Source organism: Amblyomma americanum, chromosome 1, assembly GCF_052857255.1.
Source record: "Amblyomma americanum isolate KBUSLIRL-KWMA chromosome 1, ASM5285725v1, whole genome shotgun sequence".
In the NCBI taxonomy this organism is placed as follows: Eukaryota; Metazoa; Arthropoda; class Arachnida; order Ixodida; family Ixodidae; genus Amblyomma; species Amblyomma americanum.
The window spans coordinates 193,513,444-193,537,540 of NC_135497.1; the positions used below are offsets into that span (position 1 = coordinate 193,513,444).

The 24,097-nt window shown below is 42.5% G+C and overlaps 1 protein-coding gene across 3 annotated transcripts in view; it reads left to right on the plus strand.

Annotated features, from left to right (window-relative positions):
• The window catches only part of Piezo (piezo type mechanosensitive ion channel component), a 162,069-nt gene that overhangs the window by 35,107 nt on the left and 102,865 nt on the right, over positions 1-24,097 (plus strand). For 2 of the 3 annotated variants that reach the window (XM_077648156.1, XM_077648157.1), the window contains exons 9-16: positions 6,066-6,101; positions 11,258-11,631; positions 13,880-14,069; positions 14,831-14,909; positions 16,137-16,354; positions 17,607-17,755; positions 18,311-18,460; positions 21,202-21,458. In XM_077648156.1, coding sequence (XP_077504282.1) covers positions 6,066-6,101; positions 11,258-11,631; positions 13,880-14,069; positions 14,831-14,909; positions 16,137-16,354; positions 17,607-17,755; positions 18,311-18,460; positions 21,202-21,458 — 1,453 coding nt within the window. The remainder of the gene's footprint in view (positions 1-6,065; positions 6,102-11,257; positions 11,632-13,879; positions 14,070-14,830; positions 14,910-16,136; positions 16,355-17,606; positions 17,756-18,310; positions 18,461-21,201; positions 21,459-24,097) is intronic. The other variant, XM_077648158.1, reaches the window with a different exon arrangement.

Consider the following 24,097-nt stretch of genomic DNA (forward strand, 5'->3'; position numbering starts at 1 on the left):
GCTTATCATCCGCAGAGCAATGGGCTAACCGAACGCTTAAACAAGACCATTGCGGACATGCTGTCAATGTACGTAGACGTTCAGCACAAAACTTGGGATGAGGTGCTACCGTACGTCACATTTGCGTACAACACGGCCCTCCAGGAGACTACACGCTTTACTCCCTTTCGTCTTGTATATGGACGTGAAGTCCAGAGCATGCTTGACGCGATGCTACCATGCCTCGATGACGACCAACTCGCACCCGATGTTCATGAAATTGCCCAACGCGCTGAAGATGCCCGTCAGCTTGCCCGCGTACACATCGGCCAGCAGCAGGGCACTGATGCGCGCCGTTACAACCTTCGACACCGACAGGTCGACTACAATCCCGGTGAACAAGTTTGGGTGTGGACACCTGTCCGCCGCCAGGGCTTGTCCGAGAAACTACTCTGCCGGTACTTTGGCCCCTATAAAGTGCTACGGCGTATCAGTGATGTTACCTATGAAGTGGTTCCCGACGGTGCCGCGCAACCGAGACGTCGACAGCCCAACAGCTCTGACATTGTGCACGTTGTGCGGCTTAAGCCGTACTATGCCCGATAACGGCTTAGCAGCCCTCCGTTGTGACTCTGTGTGTGCTCCGTTTTCCTCGCGTTCTTCTCTGTTTCCCTTCTGAACCTTAGCGCGCCTACGCTGCTGGCGGCCCCACTGCGATGCCCTTCTTTTTCGGAGGGGGGACTAATGCCAGCTAGTGTTGCCAGGTGGCGCAAGCTGTCCGCGAAGACGATGAGGTTGCGATCGTGCTATCGTGGATCGGCCGCCATTACCGTCTCCTCTTGCCGACTCCAGCTGTTGAAGCGTCTCTCCGTGAGAACTCCGTGACAGTATGACTCGCGGGCAGCCAAAACACTTGCTTGGAGAGAAGACGTGCTTTACTGCAATGCAGCAGAAGGCACAGGTTTCTGTGTCACGTGCTCTCGGCACTTCATCGAGGCAGCATATGTAAAAAACATGTTCACACACACACACACACATGCACACACACGCACGCGTACATGCACATATACAAACACCAGGTCTTGCTCCATGCCCTTAACAGGTTGACTGCATGTCACGCCAGGCTGCGCCATTTCTTTGTGTAGTGTGATGTGGTTAGGGGATTAGGTTACCAGCACTTGTGATTACCTTAAGTTAATTGCAAAGTTTATTCAACAAAGACTGTGCTTTCCTGCAATTAAATTTTTTTTGCCTGGGTCTCATTTTTTGCAGTGTTTGGTTAATTTAAACACCTGCTTAATTCGAACATCTTTTGCGGTCCCAATGACTTCTAATTAATGAGATTTTACTGTATTCTGAGGTAGCTGCAGTGAATGCACACTAATGCGTTACTGCAGGTGAAGTTATTCAACATATGTTACTGCTCTGGAAGCCTTTTTTTTATGCTGGAGTTTAACAAGTAAAGAGAAAAACCCACTGTCTAAGAGCACAGTTATTGTTTTGGTTCATTTGCTGTCACATTTACAAGTGCTATTTTTAGATTGTTTTGTTACCGCATATTTATCTAGTAGCCAGGTACTGTTAGCATTGTGTTGTGAAAGCACTGCTTTTTTTTTATATAATGGCTGGTTGTGAAAGCTATAGCGTAAGACTGTAAAGGTAGGTACAAGTTTTTCAAACTGAGTAATGTGACTTCCAATATTTGGGCCATGAAAGTTGTTTTCATACTAGTTCTAATATTTATGTTTAGCTAGGCTAAGAGTGGGCGTACTACTAGGAAGCAATGTTGTCAAAGCTACGTGCTTTTCTATGAGCATGTGACATGCATTGTAGCATATTTTGAGCCAAATTTTGAGGCTTCTTTAATGGTATAGTTTTTATTTGACAAGTTCCTCAACGGCTAATACAGGGTGTAGAATAAGTATAGGCCACTTTAAATAGTTCAAGTTATTTCATTGCTTTGAGTAGAATTACTGCATTGACTAATTGCACCATTTGTTGCGATTTTATTCTGCTGATTCAGAAGTGATGCTTTTCACTTGTAACTGTTATAACTGCTCCATTTTACAGCTTTCCTTGGCAATGTGCTTGAGTAGGTCAGGTCGCATTGGAAACAGTCAGTGGTGCACCACAAGTAGTCATTCATTTCTTCTTGTTTTCACACCAAAAAAGTGAAAAGGGGTTTCAAGCATGCTGATAGTTCCCGAATAGTGTAGTTAAGGAAGTTTAGATTTGGGTTGTACTGGGAGGCCCCACTGGTGCCCTGGCATAATGTTCCGAAGGTTGCTCCTGCACTAACGCTGCTTAGTCTTGTCCTTTTGAATTCATGCTGAATCATTTTGGAACACGTGGTTTGATTACAAAAAGTAATTGATCTCGGGCACCAAACTTTTTTTACCACATCATTAAGGTGGTTCTACTGGGTGGCTTTTGAGTTTGCGAAAATGAGCATGGGGTTCTTGGCACTGTTCAGCGTTCACTCCATTGTGCTGGCTCAGGGTATCTGTCATAATAAGTCTTGCTTTTGAATGGCTACCTCACTGTCATTGCAAATGACATGGTTACTTCGGGGACAGCTGTCGCTTGATTGGGCTTTCATTTTGAACCATGGATTTTAAATGGCAGTCTGGGGAGGGGGCAGATGTCACAAGCACCCATTGTATAAATATCGGGACACCATTGTCTCTTTGTTGGCTTTGGAAGGGACGCACTTTTATGGATAAAAACTGCAGAGCTGCAGCTGTTTCCGTATATCAGTTTTTTGCATGACAAATCTGCATGTGCACAGTCCTGGTGTGACATTTGATGGAACTAATGTGGTTGGCGCTATTTCTCACTGCTGCCAAGTCGGCATGTGGGAAGCCATAAGAATGACAGCACTCGTAGCACTTATTCGCATGAAGTTAGACACCCTATGCTAGCTGAAAAGATACCAGAGCAATAAGGCTACATCACAGGAAAAGGTGAGGAGTGTGCGCAATGTTTGCTATACTCTGCTACAACTTTCGCTGGTAATGGAGCGAAAGCCACTTAGCTGAAACATGCCATCTTTTCCTACGTGGCATAGTATAGTCCCTACTTGAAGTTATTAGTTTTCACTTAAAACATAGTATTTTGTCAATACAGTCAAACCCACCTATAACAAACCTGATGGTCACACTGATATCGTTCGTTGTATCGGGGTTCATAGTAAATGAACTTCCATTATTGCAGGCAAAAATACAAAGTTGGACAAAAGTGGCATTTCTTTCTTTGAAGGTCCATTATATGCATCTGCATCTTTGAACTAGACCTTAGCATGGCGCCTTCCAGCCTCTCCACCACCCTGGTCATGTGCTCCTCGCCAAGAACTTTGCTGCCAACATGCTGCCTTAGGGGCTCGTTCTGCCTAATTGAAGTTGGAGTGTTCACAGCAACTTGTGGTACATCGGCCTTCTTGTTGGCATCTTCATCAGGTTCCTGGCTATAGTAGAGTGCTCCTATGTTTGCGTGCAATGCCTTCGTCAGTGTATGGCTCCGTGATGTCAGCATCATTATCATCCACATTAATGAAGTCATCCCAGGCAAAACCGTGTTTGGCCAGATGTGCATCAATGGCACGTTGCCACAAATCCACATGCGTCTGATAATGTAGATATTCAACAGCATCTTCTGTCATTCCTGGGTCCATAGGCAACAAATTTGTGACATTTCCACGGTCAGTTTTATCCTCTCAGCCTTAATCATTTCCATGGCGTCACCATCTGGTCTGTCAGTTGCTATCAGCATGTGCTGGTAACACATTACTGACAGGACACCTTCAGTGCAGGAGTGACACCCATGCCCAGTGGCTGGTCTTGCCCACCACATTCAGTGGCAGAAAAACACGCTAACCACAATCCAAAAAGGCAGCACGTGCTATGCTGCAAAGTTGTGGAGCATGAGCAGGACCTTATTATTTTTTTAAATGTCATGGTCAACTGTAACAAGCCACTGAATGAACAACTCGCACCTCACCCCCCGCACTCATAGAGTAAAAAAAAAAAAAGTATTTTGTCTTCCAGGCCTTCGTGATCTGCCTGTAGCGTATGAGAACATCGCTGCCAAAGCGCTGCGACTTGCGAGACTTAAACAGCAATCCCCCCTCTCGCTGCCATCCATGCTTGCACACAGACTGATGGTAACGAGAAGCTTGCTGCCTTTCCACCAGCACTAGGCGTAGTCTTTCAAGGCATGCGTTTTTGACTGCCTATCTTGTAAAAGAGTTATGTTGGCATTGTATACGTCCCGGCATTTTTATTCCTTTGTTGAATCGCCAGGCAGCGTCGAATCGGCAGCATCTGCCTGCATGCTTAACGCAGGAGGCACAGGTACCGGTTTCGGTTGTAGCAAAACACGCTCAGATTCGCCCTGCCTTCAGTTCGCTAACAGCCCACACACCGTCGTTGCGCCATAAGTTTCGTGTGAACTCGCACGTACATGGATGGCCTGCCACAATTAACATAGCAGCTACAGCACAAAACAGAAATTTGCCTGCTGCCGCGTAGGTTTCAGCACCATTTTCGCGCCGAATGACATCGAACCCGGCGACAACAGCGAAAACGTCCCTCAATTCACGTTCAATATTTACGAGCTAACATGCGTCGTCTGCGCGTCATCTGCTGAAAGCCATCTGCACGTGCACTTCTTTTTTGCACCTCCTTGGAGGCTGGTGCCGCGGTTCCTTGCACCAAAGCGGCACGAAGGCTGCACCGAAATCAATCGCGGACGGCGGTACAGAGGGCGCTGGGAATCGAGGGCAACCGGTGCAGGCGGTGCAGTGAACCACAGCTGAATTGAATGCAGCTATATTTGAAGAAGAATCAGTACTGTGAGTTTGGCTGCAGTACCTCCCAGCTCTTTGAGCGGTGCCCTAGTGGTGTGAGCATCCGCCTCACAAGCAGGATGTGCGGGGTTCGATCCCCAGTGCCGCTGGGTACTTATCAGTGATACAATGGGTACAAGCTTTCCCCTGGCCCGGTGCTAGGCTTCTTTAGGGTGAAGTTCTTGGAAAATGGGTCTTTGACCACACCTTGAGAAGACTAAAACCTTGTGCCATGGCACTCCTTTGGCCGCATGTGCCCTTGTGTCGTAAAAATTCACAATCATCATCATCTTCTTCAAAGTGTTTTCATTGCCGACTTACAAAAAGCATGCACTTGTCAGTCAGCGCCCTCATCACTTCAGCCGGTCACTGCATCACGTTTTTTCTTCCTGCCTCCACTCCGATGGTGCGTCTCATGTTATGTGCCCTGGCAGTCTGCTGCTGTGCCTTCTTTTTCATTTCTCGTGGCTCCTGCATGTTAGAACCACAAGGAAATGCAAAAGGGAGATTGTTCTGATTTTCTGTCATTGTGGATGTCTTCGGCTATTTTATTTAGTGATGTTCTTGGATTTGACACAACCTTTTCTTGTTGTTCTTGCAACATGTGGATATATAGGTGACTGTGGGCAGTCCCGAGCCCATCCTGTAGTCTTGATTGATTTTTGTCCTTTTCCAGTTTATTGTTTTTCTACGGTAATTGCCATGGTAGAGGTCATTGACTGGGGATGGTTGGCTGCCATATTTTAAATGTAAATGTACTATTAATGCTGAATAAGGAAATTGGTAGGAGTTCTCTCATAAAACACGTCTAGAAAAATAAAGTGCTTTTGAAGTGTGTCTGATGTGACCGTCTAATAGCAACCCATACTTATTCTACACCCTGCGAGTTTACGTTTTTTTACTGCATGGCCATCATTTATCTTCCATGGTAACTATATTGCATTTCTAATCTATTGAGGATCGTGAGTGTTGGGAGATATCTTTTTTGTTATTATAAACTAGCAGCTTCATTGTACCTATATGCCTTTTTATGTATATTTTATTGTTTTCTATATTGCTTAATATTATCGTTAAATGGCTGCAATTCTGCTTTTGACGGCATTACTTTTCTTTGTACCTGCCATTTGACGCTTGTGTTTCTGCTTTTAATGTTGTTTTCTTTTCTCTCCCATTTTTGTTCTTTTTTTCCTCTGTGCTCTTGGGCATGCTGTTTCCTCCCCTTTTCATTGGCCTGTGCGGATAGGCCGTGGTAGATGAAGATGCCATCCAGAAGGCCCCAGTACGTAGTCAAGCTGACTGCATCTGCCATTTCATTCTTTCAGGGGCTGCTTTCCTGAGAGCTTGCATCTGTCACCTTTGGAGCAAAGAATGAAGGCCCCTTGGGCAGGATGTACTATCATAGTGCATAGCATTTATTTGGAACTTGACTTGGTAATGACTTATTCTAGGTTATGTGAACGCTTGGCATTGGCTGGGGGTAGGCTTTAGCATTGCTATCAGAAATCTTTCATTGTGCACCACTGTTTCTTTTTTATTTACTTGCATCTGCTTTTAAATTGCACAAAATTGTCTACAAAAAATGTTCCTTGCAGTTTTTTTATGTACAGTCTTGTTGTACTGGCAAGGGTTAGATAACACAAATAGTCTCGTTTCGCTCCAAGTTGATAGATGTGATGATCTCGGGAAAGTGCCTTCAACTTACGTTTGGCTTTTCTTTTTGTAACATTGTTGACCTCATTTGTTTGAATAACCTTGATAATATCATTTATATAAGTAATTGAATCTTACGCTTGCTGTGTTCTGTCTTGTGATGCTTATTCGCATGTTATTTATGGGGGAGCTTGAATTAACAGCGGTGAAGGACATGCTTCTGCCATAGTTTTCTGCTAACAATTCCATTTCTGTTCTTGCTGCACTGTGTAGCACTGTCTGGCTGGAATGCAGGTTTCCTGTGCAGCACGGGTGGGGCTACTCAGTTGCCATGCTATGCTTGCATCGCTGCATGAAGAAATACTTAGGCTTTAGCTGTGCCCACCTTAAGCTCTGTGTGTTTGTGACTTTATTTTTTCATCAGCATCTTTCTATTTGTCATGTCTGTCCTTGCATGTTCCTTGGCACTTGAATGACCTTTATGCTGCAGATTTCAGCCCACTAAACTTCAGAACCTAAGCATATGCTTAAGCACTGCGATTGCTTAGCTTAGCGCTGCAAAGGTTGGCCAAGCATGTTTTTTATACTGATCTATTAAGAGGGACACGGCAGTACAAGTTAAAAGTGCTTGCATTGATGTTTAGCTGCTGGCAATATTTCTTACATGTCATAAGCAACAGGAAACATAATTGCAATTGGCTGCTTAGGAACGCTGTTTAACTGCATAATCCTCCCTGCATTATTCATTGTGGGTTAGTTGGTACTGCTTGTTTATGGTAGTAAGCCTAATTATGGATTGTGCTGTAAGTTCTTCCGTAAGTGCCGTCTTGCCCGCCTACATTCTCATTTGTGTATTCTAATATAGAATAGCATGCTGCTTTGCTTTTGCACGAATTTTGGGATATGACATTTAGGTATGTTAGGCTGGGAGATAGTAGGGTTGAAGTAATGTAAACAATGATTATCAAGTGAGAGTAATTTTCAGGTCAGGCATACTAAACTTAATAACTTGTTGCTTGAAGGGTATACAGGTTAGCTAGCCAGCAAGGCATCTCAGCATGACCAGCATGCTTCACAGCAAAATATTTTCCTTGGGCTGTGTTGTCATGCTTTCCTTTTGAAAGCTTATTATATTGGTATTAAGAAACAGGTGTAATAGTGACCTAATTTGAGATGATTGCAGCTGAAACAAACCAATGCACTGTGCTTTATGTTGCATAGAAAATGAACAGGTGGGAAAGGAATGGCAGAATACAGAGTGCAAACATATTTCCTATTGGATGTTTCATGAAGAAGCAGTATTCTTCTTTAGTTTTGTGTGCAGTTCACTGCAGCTGCATGGAGTGTGGTCATCGCACTTCAAGTATACTCGCATGGAGAAGCAAAGGGTTCCACAGTTGTGGCATTGTTACATAAATGGCACAAATTTTTGAGCCAAATAATATTGATCACATGGAATCTGCAGTGATGGCATAACTATATAAACGTTTCTGAAAGTTAACCTTGGTTATCGTGAAACATGGCAAACATGGCTACAAAATGCCTAGGATATTAAACCATGTTTATATATGACATTTCACTATGCCACGTGTCATGCCAAACATCTTAGCAATATAAAAGATTCTGTGCACGTTAACAAATTCTAGCCTGCAGTGCTAATTCAGCCTTGCCAGCTTTCTTTTCTCAGGAAATGGCTTAAGTTGCTAAATCTCACTAGAAAAAAGCTACATTGTCAAGCAGCCCACTTTTCTCCAAAAGCATATGTTTTGGGAGCAACATTTTCAATCTTGTGTCCACCATGACCTACTGCTGCTGGAAAGTTTGAACAGTTTTTTACTTTTAAATGTTAGGGCCATCATCTATGCCACAAGATACATAAAATCCCACTATCAGTTCCTTTGAGGAGTTTAGTTTTCCATTGTGATAGAGCCATTTCCTACATATTGCTGGTCACTGAAAAAGTGGACCAAGAAGAACATTATTAAACATTTATTAAAAAGTTTATCCTTGTGTTTCTGTTTTACTCTCATGAAAAGAACTTGGTAAGCTATCGTCTCCTTGTATTTTGTATTACAAAAATCCTTTTTTCAGATGTGTAATCAATCGGCTGCAATTTTGTTTATTCATGAGATATTTTACCTCTGTAGGTCAGGTTTAATCCAAGAAAATTCTTGGATGTAGGATGGAGGCATTTTGCTGCAATTCATGCTAATGTGTTCCATGTTGCTGCTAATAAGTGTAAGATGTGTGAATGTGCAGCTATGCTCTGTTGTCTAGGGGTATGTGTTTTAAGTGTCGCTTTCTATTTTAGTGTGCAATACTTATTGTAGCCTTCGTTTTGACCATTTATACTTAGTCTAAACATTGTGTATTGATTGAAACATTAACACAAACTTGTTAATTATGTGTATTTTTTTTTGTTTTTTGAACAATTGTGCTATTTCTTGATTTGCATATTTTTTATGTGTGTGCATGTTTTTATATGTAGCACAGAAGAACCACCAGGCTGTGTTGACTTTCTTGCCACTTGCTCAGCTTAGGTCTTATCGCAACATTAATCTCTCTTGAGGTTGTGTCTGTAGGATTAATCTCTCTTGAGGTTGTGTCTGTAGGCATTCAAAATGCAGACCTATGACATGGTGTCAGAGATGCAGAATGTTGCTGTTGTGCAACAGTGGGCACTGGTGGCATTAAGCTATCAGTTCACTATGTTTTTTGGAAAGCTATTTTTTTGTAATAGTCTAAGCAAAGTAATGAGCGAGGACTACAAAACTTAAAACCTTCTCGTTTTTGATGGTACCCCAAAATACATTTGTGGTTCTTTGCATGAAGCCTGGTGTGCCACTGTATAGAGAGCATGACTGTGCACGCATGTTTGCTTGCATGGACTATTATTGGTGTCCATTAGTTCGAATTAATCCAAAGCCCTTCATAACAGCATGCCTTGTAGCCTGTAGTGTTGCCTTGGCGCTACATAAACCAATTACCTACCTGCCTACCTCCCCGGCAAATTCTCTCTGCTAGCCAGATTGGCAGAGGAGCAGCCTTGTAGCAACACGAATGGAACGTTTTTGGCGAGTCTGACTAGTGCCTTGTTTGTTGAACAATTGTTTATGCTTGAACGTTGCATTTTTAGGCACCATCGCAGCAGCTTGATAAGAAATGAATGTGCCGCTGGTAGAATTTGATAGAAAAGCCAGTACTAAACTAGATGCCGAAAATGCTTGTGTTACCTATCAAACTATTTTATTCTTATGCAATGCCTGTTACTAAATAAGGTGCTTTTTTTTTTCGGCTCTCTGATGATGCAGCGAGTATAGTATCGGAAAATAGCACCAGTGCTAGCGGCAGCCTTCTTTACCATAAAGGTGGCCTAATGGTTAGACAATCCACCTGGTGTGCGGGAGGTGCTGGGTTCGATCCCCAGTGATGCCAAATACCCAGTGGTTTCCTGTGGGCTCAAGCTTTTCCCTGGCCTGGTGCTAGCTGCCAAGGGGAGTGTTCTGCATGAAGGCAAAAGGTTCTGTTTTGAAAGGAATGTGGAAGGGTTTGCTGAGAGAAGCCACTCTTGATGGCATGAAGTGCAGTAAGAAAGAATGCTTGCCACTTCCATAGCGAGAGATGTGCATTTCTGATGAGTAAAGTGCAAAAAGTTCCAAATTGAAACAAAAGACAAGTGGCTGAAAGCTAAAACTTGTTGCTAGAGCTCTGAAGTTTGGCAAATTTTTAAGAGATCACAGTAGTGGGCACTACAATTTATGAAAGGGATGAGTGATAGGTAGGCACTGTTGCCAGAAGTTGCAGTTGAAGAATGAGGTGGCTGAAGTAGATGACAGCTGTGAGTGCAACAGACAATGCAAACCTGCTTTTGTAGCTGCTTGCCGAGTAAGTGACCTGCACCTTCACACATTCACCATTGACTCATCCACCGGAGATGGTAGCTGGCTTGGTGCTGGCAAGGGCTTTGTGTAATCTGGTACAACCTAATGTGTTTTGTTCCCATCTTGAGGCATGGTATGTAGACTTAATGCCACATTTTTTGTTATTCTCACATCCTGTGCACTCATCCACTTGAGTTTTAGGGGTTGAGGTAGTTAGTTGTCTCTAGGAAAAAAAAAAGACATGGCCTGGCATAGAAAAACACAATCAGTCAAACACAGTCAGCGTTCCTAGCAAGTGTTGTCAGATAATGTCCATGCACTGTAGAAAAAGACCTGTGTTTCAGATCTGCACTACAGACTGTGACTGCCTTTGCTGCCCAGTGTTGCACACATGCAGCACTCTGCATCGAAAAATCTCTTAATTAGGTACACTGCAGTGGCTGCTTGGTTGTTTGTAGCCTTAGCGATGGATGTGCTAACTTCTAAGATCATAGCATGATGAGTGGAAGCTCCACCTATTCTACAAAACTGCCATGTGTATTTGGCGTCACTCTGAATGAGGTGTTCGAAAAGAAAACTAAAGTATGAATAAACATAGAGCTTGAAAAAGCTTTTTTTTTTCAGCATCAGAACTAGTTTGCGGTGTGAGACGCAAGGTCTGTTTCTGCACACATGCAGTGCAGAGTAGTACTGTATGTAGGCTTTGCCACATTCTTATGACCCTTGTTAAGCCTGTTCAGATAGAGCTGTTGCATAGATTTCTTATGGCATTTGGCTAGTAATATAGTGTAGAGTTTTTTTTTTACAAATGTGGTGATCAACATGAGGGCGTTCATTTGCTTTAAAAAATAGGGTGTGATGTTCACTTAGTGACTACAGTCTCATGTTTTGTGCCTTCATTTAGCTACTGGACAATGACCATGTGGGTCGGTCATACCAAAGCATGGCTGCCAAGGACAGTGTGGAGCCCAGCGGCAGTGGTGGTTGGTCCTCTCTCGAGGGCACTGTGGGGTCCGCTGGAGCATCGCCTCTTGCTGGAGCACCAGTTGGCGCTGGTGCATGTGGAATCGAGGATGACACGATGGCTGGTAGCATGCCAGACCGAAGCCCTGGAAGCCGCCAGCTAGTGCTACTCATGGTGCTGCAGGGCTGTCGGCTGCTGACACGGGGCAGCTATGTGGTCACCCTCATCATGATGATGGCCTGGAGCATCACCTATCACTCATGGCTCACCTTTGTCCTGCTGCTGTGGTCATGTGTTCTATGGATGATGCCCAGGTGGGAGCCAGTTTGTGACGTCTTGTGTGGCTTGAAAATCAGTTTTCGAGGAATGTGTGGAACCAGTAACCCCTAACATGAGCGTTTGTAGGTGGTACTGCATGTTAGAAAGGCACTTGGAAGGCATTGAAATTGGGTCCCAATGCACTGACCATTAGTAATTTAGTATAAATAGGCACTGCAAGGGAAAGGTCATGCGCTGGAGCATTTTTTACAAAGGTATAACTGTCTTCATCCCATTAACTTTTCGAGTAATTTGCATTACTATCACATGCATGTTTACGTTGCAGGGTGAATGGTTATTAATATTCAAGACTGTTGTATTTAGTCTTGCATCATTCATGTTCCTTGAAGTATTCATCATCAGCCTTCACATTAGTTGTTAGTTTACTGTAAACAATTTGGCTTCAAGCCTCAGCATCAGTGTGATGCCAGCTAGTGATTGCATGTCTCAGTGCCAATTGGAACTGGCAAAGGGAAGGGGGCTTGTTGGGTGTATCAGCTGGAAATATTAATTTAGTGGAGGTGTGAGAGCTTCATTTTTTTTATTTTTTCTTGAGCTCAGTTGTAGCAGCCTTCATTGTTTCATAGTTCAGTGAGGTCAGTGACATTTTGCGTGATATACCAGGTGTTTCTGAGAATCCCGCCACTAATTTTTAAAAACGAGGTTCTTGAGGCAAAGAGAAGCTTTTTGTGGTATTGTTTTACCAGTGTTAGCGGACGTCAAAAAATAGGCAAAGCATGTTAACTAGTAAAGTGATTAACTAAATTTTAATATTTGACTTTCTAACTATTATCCATAGGCACCTGTTTGTATTCAGAGATTTATAGCTAGCCGTTAGTATAAGCCATACCAGTTTTTAGAATTTTTAAAGCGCGGTTACCCTTGCCGCTGTAGGTCAACCACTTTGGGCCACTTCTTGCACCATTTGAAAACCGCACACCTGCAGGCCGCATGCCTGGAGTGACGTGATTTGATGGACGCCTCTGTGTGCTCTCCACAGGTGCACAGTTTTCAAATAGCGAGAGAAATGCCTAATAATAACTGCTGGCTACAAATCATTATATACAATCACGTGCCCATGAGTAATGGTTAAAAATTGAACTATTATAATGTAGTTACTCTTTACTTAGTAACATGATTCACCTGTTTTCTGGTGTCTGTCAGTGCTGGTATCATAAAGGCAAAATGCATTCTTAGTGATTCCAAATTTGCAATCAGAAATTTCGCTAAAAGAATTCAGACACCAAATTTGTCTATCCTAGCCAAAGCTATATCGCTAAAACAGACAATCTACATCATATGGGTCTCTGCCCACTCCTCCCATCTGGAAAACACGGCCACCCACAACTATGCTTGAGGATTCGTTGAGCGTGCAGTAAGCGACCTGCACCTGTGATCAGCAAGGGGACGCATGGTCACATATCATGAAATCACCCTCCATTACCAGAATGAAAAATTAAAATACCCCCCTCCCCTTACCATAAATCCCTAGCCAAATCTGAGAAAGTTGCCTGGAGGCAGTTGGAAACCCATGCCTTCCCGTACCCTTATATATATTCCCTCATGTACATCGCGGTATATCAATCCTGCTGCATTTTATGCAGTTTTTCTAGAGCCAATCTAAATCGCATACTATACGAGTGCCCTAAAAGCTTGCCCCTTCAGGGCCTCCAATTCCCAAGCCAAAATCAGCGAGAGACTGCTCAGTTCAAACCCGGAGACACAACTCCGGACAGTTAACCAGGCTACAAGTTAGTAGGTCTTAGTTGTATTTTGATGACAATGCTATGCCGAGAAAAGCACTCTTCAAACTCAAAAAACCTACTTTTAAAAATTGCAGGACATCTTAGGGGAAACGCCCAGAATGTATTTCAGGAGACATGTACGTGTGCTGCACTCTGATAGAGTTGTACGAAATGAGTTAAGTCTAAGGTAACGGTTGGCTTCATTTCTTTAGTATAAACATTTGCACTAAAATTAATAAGAAGTCAATCAATTTTTATTTAGTCAAGTAGGCACATTTTTGTGACAATGATAACGTCGCATGTATTACAGTTTATTTATTAGGATTTAAAATTAAAAAAAAAAATGTTACCACACTAAGGATTGTACTCTTTTATCGTGGACTTCTTGCCTTGTTGTGAAGTGCCAGTTTTCAGTGATTTAGAAGCTAAAAAAATCTTTCATTTTTCACTGCGGTCTTGTTTGCTGCAAAGTGAGTGATTTGTGCGTGCATGATGCAAGCTCCCGTCTGGCGTGCCTGCGGTCGTCGCCTGCTTTGGTGGCCTATGCGGAGCTCCTGCTGCTGCTGCAGTATTTGTATAGCCTGGACCTGACTGATGAAGAGCTGCCACAGAAGGTGAATGCAGTCAATCTGGCCCAGGTGGGCCTGTTCAAGTATGGCTACAACTCATATCAGCCGCTTGCTGTCAAGGTTAGTGAGCTTTTTTTGTCTGTTTGAAAAATTTATTTAATTGCCGTTGATTTCAGTGAGTTACTGCTGTGATGTACCGAAAACTAAAGTGTAAATTTGAGTCATGGTTGCAATATGCAATGCGTGGCACACATAATTAGTGGCTTGTTAAACTAGCAAAGTTGATTCCAAGGGGAGAGGAACATAGTCAAGAACAGCAAAGAAAGTGGCAAAGTTGTAAGGTTAGGAAATTTGCCTGAATAGGGTCAGTATTACTGGGAATGCCTTTGCCCCATGGTAGCATTAAAAGAGTAGACACAAAATTCTTGGGTGCTTGTTTTTTTTTTTGGAATGGTGTGCAAGACAGTAGTGTACATGAGTCACGATGCAGAACTCACCTACGCCAGGTGAATAATTTATAATGTTTTCTCGTGCCGTTTTGGTATCGGTTTCAATGCCCGAACAGCGCCTTTGATGTAACAGGCGATTTGAGGTGTTGGTAATTAAAAATTCTGTGACGATGTCTCACGTGACAGCCTTCGATAGCTGGCATGAAGGCCCTGGTCAGCTGCTTGGCTGTGGTGTGAATGGGGAGTTGGATGAGAATAGGTGTGCTCTAATCAATCCTGCTATCACTGTCACTTGTTTCGTGTGGAAGCGAAAAGCAGTTGCTTTTTTTTTTCACACCTCTGCAATGTTTAGTGGTATTGACAAATACCAGCTATGCTTAAAATCACAGATGCTGGACTGTTACTGAGCTTTTTTTTTTCTTTTGTGGACAGATACTGTACACAATAATGTTCTGGATTACACTACGCCAGTATGTGGAACATCAGCGCATGCCTCCTGCACCTGGTATAGGTGAGTGCTGAATCATGGCTGGTATACACAAACTGGCAGTTGTTTCTAGGTGTAACGTGTAAATGTGCATTCAATTTTGATGATAGCTTTCAGTTTAGTTTGAATGCCTGATAGAAAAAATTTTGTTCATTTGCCCTTCATTTCAAAGATGGATGCAGTTGCAATAATCTCTGCAGTTGATAAATAGTGCAGCCACATGCGCAGAAGTTTTTTTGAAGATGTAGCAAAATGAACTGCTTCATAACCTGGACATGTACCCCTCGAGAATACAGGCAGTATGCTTAGGTTGTGAAGAAATTCAGTTGATTAATCTTGTTATTGCTCTGAAAACTACTTTAAGCAACTGTATTTCATATTTCAGCCGCTACTGTTGTTAGCACTCCTAATGGTTGAAAATAGTAGCTTACTGGAGAACTGTAGCCTGTGAATTTAAATTTCCAAAGTTTTAAACAAACCTTGAGACTTTAAAGTAGGGCCTAGTATTGTTTGGGTGCCAGCTGGCAGAGATAAACATATGTTTTCTGGTTCAGGCCATGTTATGTGGCTTGTTCTTATTTCTGAAGAATTGCCCTTGCAAGTCTGTCTGGGGAGCATTACTCAGAAAGCATTAGGTAAGAATGGGTGCTGTTTTTCAATCTGACAGTGAGAAAGGAAAAGGTATTAGTGCACATATACATTAGTCTTATATTTTATTTTTAACTAACAGCTCAACTAGCCCAGGTACTGTAGCAGGGTGTGAACCTCTTAGCAAATGGGTCCCTTTGTTCATGAAAAAAAAATTCATGGTCTTGTAAACAAAGACATCTGCCAGACACTGATACAGGGCAGGTCTTTCTGTTTCTGGCATTTGCTGCATCACTGCCGCGAATATTATCATACAAATGTCGTGAGGGCCGTTACATCTGTATTTCTACTGCCTTCATCAGAATGAGAGGCCCAGGCTTGTATGTAGTTGCGGTTGTCGCTTTTTTTGAACAGGGAACATGGAACATATTTTCAGAGTTGAAATTTGAGCCTTGGCACTGGCTTGTCAAAAAAGTGAGCCGATGTAATATCTGATGGCATGTTTATTGCTGACATGTCAAAAAATACTTTTAATCTGAAAGGGCGTGTGATCCGCTTCATCATTTTTGTCACTAAAGTGATACAAAGCACAGTGACAGTGTGTGAGTGCATGGGGATCTGCATGTGCTGTCCTAACAAAATGGCGTGTCTTTTGTGTTGCAGAGCTTCGGCGACAGATGAGTATGGGTGCATCAAGCCTTGGTATGGGCACCCAGCTGTATGTACGCCGATTGGGCCGCCTGGTGCAGAAGTGGTTGACCCGTTATTGGATTTGGGTGGTGGCTACCATGCTAATGGTGATCTCGCTGGGTGGCACCGAGGTGGTCCTCTACCGCATTGCCTACATGTTGCTATTTCTGTTCTTCATCCTTGTCTTCCAGGTATGCCTTCTCTACTTACAAATATTAGGATGTCCAGGCAGTTGTGCTTGTTAAATTTCCTTAGTGACTTTGCTTGGACAGTACCTATTTCTGTTTTGTGTGTATATGAGTGTATGTGTGCCAGCAAGGTATGCTTTCTCTCAACCATCATCTTTATGTGCCATGATGCAGTGTGTCGTGAAGAAAATGACACCTGGCTGGTAACACTGTGTGCACAGTTATGGGACGGTCAGTTTTACTCTCAGAATGATCTGGGTTCACTATACAAGCACTATCATATGTATTATTGGTGAAATAATTGTGCAGTTACACGGTTTTACCAACTCCTGCTACAATCCATGCTGCAAGAATTAAAATGATCTGGTTGTATTTCACTATTTCAGCAGTGTCTGAGTAAGTTTCAATTCATTGGTGTTGCAAACTACAGGTTTTTTCTGAAAAGTGAAAGACCTCAGCTAAATTTAATTGTATTCAGGATGCATTATTTTAGATAATAGTAACTATAGGTGCCTTTCAAACAGAGCAATTGACTCCATATGACTGGCTTGAGGCCATAGCATTAGTAAATGTTTTTTGTGTTAGTTCACCTAATACACACTATTGTCTTGATGTGCACTCTTTTTGTTGAGTTAGCACCTCAATTTGTTTATTATATGTGGAATTTTTTTTTCTCAACAATATTTATTTTCTAGACTTCAAAGACCAACAAGGAAATGCCCATTGTTGGATCCCTTGTATGCAGTAGCTTTTGTTTATTTGTGCTGCCTTTTGCATAGTACCTGAAGAAGTATTTTTCTTTGCCCCATAATAATGTAATTATCTATGACTCGACAGTTATACAGTTTTGTTATTTTATGACCGTACTGACAAAATATTTATTTTCAGCAGTATACATGTGGTACAGCCACTGATCCTAAGGGCATATTGAGGGCACAAACATCCCTTTTTTTTCATTCTCAAAAAAAAAACGAAATGGGTGCTCTATATTTATTTTAGCCATCATTGTCATTCCAGTTATTTTTCGGTACTGTAGCATATGCAGTCTTTCTTTGACAGGAGAGATGGTGACAGAAAGTTACTTGCTATAAGCGTTATCTTGCTACTTGATAGGCTTCATAATTAGTGACTTTCGTGTAGCAAGTGCACAAACAGGTTTTGGTGCAACTGTTAATTCGGCAAAATTTTTCACCTTGCTGTTACACCAATTTTTATAGCATTAGTATGCACATTGTGATGTCTTTACTGCCTGCAGGTTTCGTACCAGTTGTGGATCAAAGTCATGTATGGCTTCTGGCTGACAGTGATCATCTACTCGATGCTGGTGCTCATTCTCATATACACATACCAGTTTGAAAAATTTCCATACTATTGGGAGGTCTATCTGCACATACCTCCAGAAATGTAAGTCCTTATTTTTTGGCGGCAATTCGGAATTTGGATTGCTAAAAGCCAGGTTCGGGTCGGTCCTGGTATTCGCAGTTGTAGTATTTGCTCATGCTTGCCCGTACATGCACGCACACGTGGTCACAAACTTGCACACATGCACACGCTAAATTGGGCATGCACATATGCAGCCGCACACACTTGCTCAAAACGCTCATTTTGCTACTCCAAAAGGTGTTTCAAACTTACCTAAGCCAGTTACGTCACTGTAGTGTAAACAATAGGCTTAAAACAAATGCTTTTTGACAAACCATCTCTGTTGGTGCTGTGGAATCTTGATGATGTTCAAGAAACACAAAACTGGTGTAAACTCTTCCAAGAATCGTTTGACATGCCATAGCTAGACATGGTCTGTTAGTGAAAAAGCAGTAACCAGTTTGACCTGCCCTGCATTAGATTATGAATGTTATATAGTAGTGTAAGGAGTCCACAGTGAAGGCCAGTAATTAATATTCTACCCAGAAAGGTGTTAAATTGTGTGGTAAAACAGTGCCTTTATTTTTTTTTCCCCAGCCAAAAAGACATTGGCCTGGAGGTGTACCAGTCAGACCCCGGCACTCTGTTCCTGAAACTGCTGACACCAACTTTTTTTCTGATAATTACCATCATCCAACTGCACTACTTCCACCAAGAATTTATCAAGCTCAATGAAGACAACTACCGGTGCGAAAATTCATTTTTCTATTTTTTATAACTATAATGGCTGATAAGCTGGGCTATGTGATTGCCTTATTGATGGAATTTAGTTTTGCTGTCACACGTAATTAGTTTGAACTTCAAGGGACTGGAAAAAAATGTTTCCAAATTATCCAAAAACTCAAATTATTGAATGGCCTCAAAACTGCCATAAACAATTAGCATCATAGTAAATTTGGTGAAAAATGACAGTGGTCATCTGCTTCTGAGGTGGAAACAGCATGGCAACGTCGTTCTTTTGCAATTCTGTCAAATGATTTACTCGGTGTACAGTCAGGAATGTCGAAGCAGTATGCTCCAAACTGGCAAGGGCCTCTGTGCCAGTGTGGTACGGTAGTGGTGAGCCCCTTATATTCAGCATCATCTTCTGAGGCAGTGAGGACACATACGACAATCTTGTCCTTCATTAGCCTGCTGGCAGTGCAGTCACCAGAACACGCTGTCTTAACTGCATCACAAGACCCTGAGCAAGCCTCCTGAGAACTTGAGAACCTGAGCAGTGTTGGCGATTACCTGTGCCGCCATATTGCCCTACTCATATTCTCCCCACAAAATCCTGCAAGTCGCACAATGCAGAGGCTGATTTCACAAACAGTGAACCATATATCATATATACTTGTGTAAGGGTCACACTATTTTTCAGTAGTTTTGACAAGGTGCGGCCTTACTAGGGACGGGCATTTTTACGTAAAATTTTTCCCGCCATAGCAAAGCCTTGATTATGAATCTATTTTTTTATGCTGCAGTGGACATTTCTGACTAATAAAGAAGTCCTGACAAATCTTTGAAATGCATAATGCATTGAAAGTATGGATGATGGGACGTGCCCGACAATCGGCGTGAATTACCCGCATAAAGTAAAACAGGTTTCTAGATCAGTTTACTGGACAACGTCACGTCATTCAAAATTAAGATCAAGATCCTTCGAAGATCCAGCCCTTGACTGACAGTAATGATGCCTTTGGCCGACTGTTCGGAGCGGCACGCCACTCATGCGACCCACGGCCGTCAAGTGAGGTGGCGTTTGCCTGGCCTGCTTTTCCACGCACTTCACTGTCGAAGACCTCAAGGAAATCAATTATATGTTCATTTTTAATGTTAAATTTGTAGGGGGTAAACTGGTAACAAGGTTATACCTTTTGTAAATAACTGTGACTAGATTCAAAGCACTTTCACTGCGGCTTCGATGCAGAGCATGCCAGGCATAGCAAAACCGGGGGAACGGCACGCTACTACAATGCTTACCACCTGAGCCTGGCAGGCGGCGCATCGCCACAAGGAAACACGCCGCCAGCATGGGTACTCCCCATTCTAGTTTTTTGTGCAGCATAACGTTTTGCCCTTTCTGGCACAAACGCCAAGTACACAAGATGAGCTTGCAGAGTTAGCAGAGAGTTAGCTGAGGCTCCACTTTTTTGCAGTTCCAGGCGGAATCGGCGTGCGGGACGACTTGTGCGTGGTCGTACAGAGCGTTGCAGGCAGTTATAGTCTATCAGCTGCCAGTATAACATACTACTTGGGCAAAACCATGCACCCATGAAGCAAATCTGCACGGGGCTGCACCCCCCCAAGATCCGGCCCTGTCAGTTGAGGGCTGGATCTTTGGAGGATCTTGATCTTAACTTAGAATCCCGTGACGTTTGCCAGTAAACTGATCTGGCAACCTGCTTTATTTTATGCGGGTAATTTGCGCAGGTCGTCGGGTGCGCCCCAATACTAGTGAGTGTCAGCAAACGCTGTGCTGGTGTATGGCCATGCACTCACTTTGGATGCAGGTCCCTTGTCCTGGGAACTTTCGCAGCAGATGGTACTTTTTCAGGAATAAGCTTGTTTCATTGGCTTCTTCCTCAGATTGCCTGTCTAAGCCTTGTCAGTTAGTCATTGAACCTTCTGTGCTGCCCCTTATGTGCCACACTCAGTACTTACGAGGTGTCTTGATTGTCTCTGGTTGACTGGGTGCACAGTGTTCCAGTTCAAGCCCCATTAGCAGTTGTGGCAATAAGGTTTTAGTGCTCTCTTGATTGTCATGTACAGAAAAATTTGTTCAAAAATACATGTATTAAGAATGCAGGACATGCTTTTTTCCAAGGACAGCAATGGGAGAAATCCTAATTAATAGCAAAGAATTTTTTCATGTTGTAGTAGTTTATCTGCTTTGTGCTGGTTGTTGTTGTAAGGTATAATGGCCTCTTTTTACTAAGGGGGCATCTGCTGGAAGTAAGCATACCCAAACAAAATAATATTACATAGTGTAGGTTATTACAGAAGCTATTGTGTGTAGCCACCATTCTTGGAAAATGACTAGTGAGCAAGTGGAAGTGCTTGCGTTCACAAGGTAAAACTCCCTCGTTATGCTCTACACACCTGACTGTTTGGCCTTCAGAAACTGAAAAACTGTAGCTATGTATGTCGCCACAAACAGTGCCCTTGTCAAAGTAAAACTGAGTTTTGTGGGTCTGACGCATTGGATTGGTGCATGCTTTCCTGTCATTTTTTACCCCTGCCTTTTCTCCTCTTGCTGAAATTTTTTGTTCTGTACACACTGTAGACTTGGGACATCCTTTTCAAGAATTGACAGCATTGCATACTATCCTCACAACTGCTTTTGGGATTTAAAAACACTTTCTATTCGAAAAAGCCGGATGTCTTGTCTGAGGAGAGCTGGTGTGTGTTGAGCTGAGATGTTGTGCTTCTATTCCACATTGCAGCTCTCCAAGCAGCAATGAGGAGGAGGCAGGTGGAGTTGAACGAAGGCTTCAGCCACCAGTGGCAGCACCTGCTCAGGCAGAAGAGGGCATTGTGGCCATTCCTGTAGAGGTACCTGCTCCAGCAATGACTGCAGCTGTTTTGCCACACCCTCACTCAGATGCTGAGGAGTCTGATGAGGTGGCCACACCTGCCACTGTGGTGCCACGCACCAAGGCTAACCAGCCACAGCCACCAGAAGACAACCTCTCACCCAAAAGTAAGCACATACAATTTCTTTAGTGCCCCTCGTGTTGGCATCTGTCATCTCATCACCGCACTGTGACTTAGCCTTAGCTTCCCAATAAATTGTTTTGCAGTATTTAATAGTTCTGAACATGCATAGTAGAAAATAATTGGCATTTTAGCTAACCTGTTGCATTACTGTCAGCATGATATACTATTTAAGTAACTTCTTTGTTTCTAAATGTAATTTTATGTTATCAAGTGTTGCTAAGGCTTTAAAGCCAAAGAAATAAAGTAGTTCATGCAGTGGAGCACTATTTTTCCAACTAGAAGTACTTGAATTTTTTAGACATGCCATCCATGCAAAACTGAGCAGGACAAACACACTCCTGCAGCCTACTGCAGTGGCTTATTTGCTGTAGTGGTTGGTTACTGAGCTGAAGGCTACAAATTTTTTCCAGACCACAGTTCAAAAGGCAACCTCTAGCGTATCATCCAGTGGCAGTCTGATGCAGAGCATTGAAGTGCTGCCAGACAGTGCGCCAAGCACACTTTCCAGTACCATCCAGTGCATCTTAGCGGTAGTGCATGTCAATTTCTTCATTTGGGTGGGCCAAGTTATCAGCACATTAATTTTGTGTTGTGCCATGGTACCCTAGCATTCAGAAGGAAAAACTTGCCTAGAATCTTGTATTAAAGTTTGCAGAGCCTAGTATTAGCATGTTGTGTGCTTGCAGACTGCTGCTGTTGTGGATGACTGGCCTAGCAATGCAGACTTTTGTTGAACAGTAATCTTTATTTGATATATTGCTGATATTCTGGAAGTGATATGCTAATTTATTAAGGGTGCCTCCAGTGCTGTCCACATTAGGTTATCATTGTCATGCACTTGTAAAGTTATCCTCGCATATCTGCTTAGTTTCAGCTGTTTCAAAAACTCTTTCAGCTGCAGTCCAAGTGACAACTGAGCAAGAGGCACAAGGCTAACACAATGATCGGGAAATGCGCTATAAACGTCATGAGGCACCTCCTCTGTAGCATCAGTGTGTAAGGGTTGTTGGTAATGAAACTCCGCAGCAGTGCATAAATAGTGGACATGTACTAATCTCTGGCTGCCAGTGAGAAGGCACGAATTTGAATTTCAAAAATGCAAACATTCTTTTCCTTCCGTTTTCAGTATTCTAGTTCACACGCAGTTCAAAATGAACTGCCAGCATCTTGTAATTTTTTTTTGTTGTTGGGATTACCAGTGCACATAAATGGAGATATTTAGACCTGATTGCAGGATCTAGCACTGGGGATGGTACTGTTACAGAAAATGCTGACATGAGGAAATTTAAAAATTTGGTCACGTGAGCACATCTCACTTTTTGTCAAGGTGCCAAGCTTGCACCACTAGCTTCACACTTGATTTTTATTGCTTCTTTTGTTTTAAAATAAACTAGAAATCGAATTCTGATTTTTTTTATGATTTGATGTAGGTTTTTACTGTAACAATATCTGAAGTACTGAAAAGAAATTAGTTTTAAAGCATGATAAAAAAAATTTTGGTTGTTTCACTAAAAGTGAATGTTCAGCGAGACTGAAAGTTGGCATTGTATGCAGCAAATACGTCTGTATTTAATAGTTAAATGTACAGTGGGCTTTATTTTCTGCAGCAGTCTGAGAATACCTTTTAGTATATGAGTAGTATCCAATTTTTATCAAATTGCTTTTCACATGAAGAAAATTTTTGGTCACCTTGTTAGCTTATAAATGGCACTTGGACTTTTCGGTTTAAACTGAAACAAAAAGAAGATAAAAACATGCAAATTAAATTTTCAAAATTTTGTTTTAACTGAAAAAGGTAAGTATCTATGACATGCATGCTGCAGCTAGGTGGCTGTTGAGTATGAGTTACACAGAATTAAAGGAAAACATTAACAAAACACGCCAGGCAGGGCAGAGTGAGATGGTAGTACATTTGGATTAAGTAGCACAGTAGTGCATTTTGAGGCACTGCGCTGCTACCTTACACACGTCTACACGCGGAAGGCTCTACATGCTTTCTCGCAAGTGTCGTTTGCTAGTGCTGTTCACTGTCATCACCCGCTTACGAGAGTTAGTTTGTTGAGTTGGGGGTTTCTCCACTGCATATAAGGACACTGATGCGAAATCACACATAAATGTCACAAAAATGTGTCGTGTTCCGGCTATTTCAACTGCTAAGCAGAGTTCCATCACTTCCGTCAACACGCAGGCCATGCAATGCCCAGTCCTCTCGCTCAACCCAGCACAACAAATCAACAATAGCATCTTGACAATCCACAGTTTGGAAGTCCACTTCCAATTGAGTTTTTGTCGGATGGTTACCTCATTTAACTGCGAAACGTTTTTAAATAGTGATGGCATTTCCTTCTACAACAGTGCTAAGAGTATGACTATTTGTGCCTTAAATACTTGCAAATCAAATGGTTGGACTGGGAAAAAGGCAAAGGTAAACTTTTAAGTGACTTTTGACCTCTTTGGATTACCACATTATATCACCGAAAAGAGCTGGTAATTCCTACTTGGAAAAAAAAAATATTTGCCAAATAAAATAAAAACTGGGTTCTGAAGTAAACACCGAAAGAAGTCCACCGAATTTCTAAATATAAAAAACGAGAAGTGCAACCCCTACTTATAAATGTTATC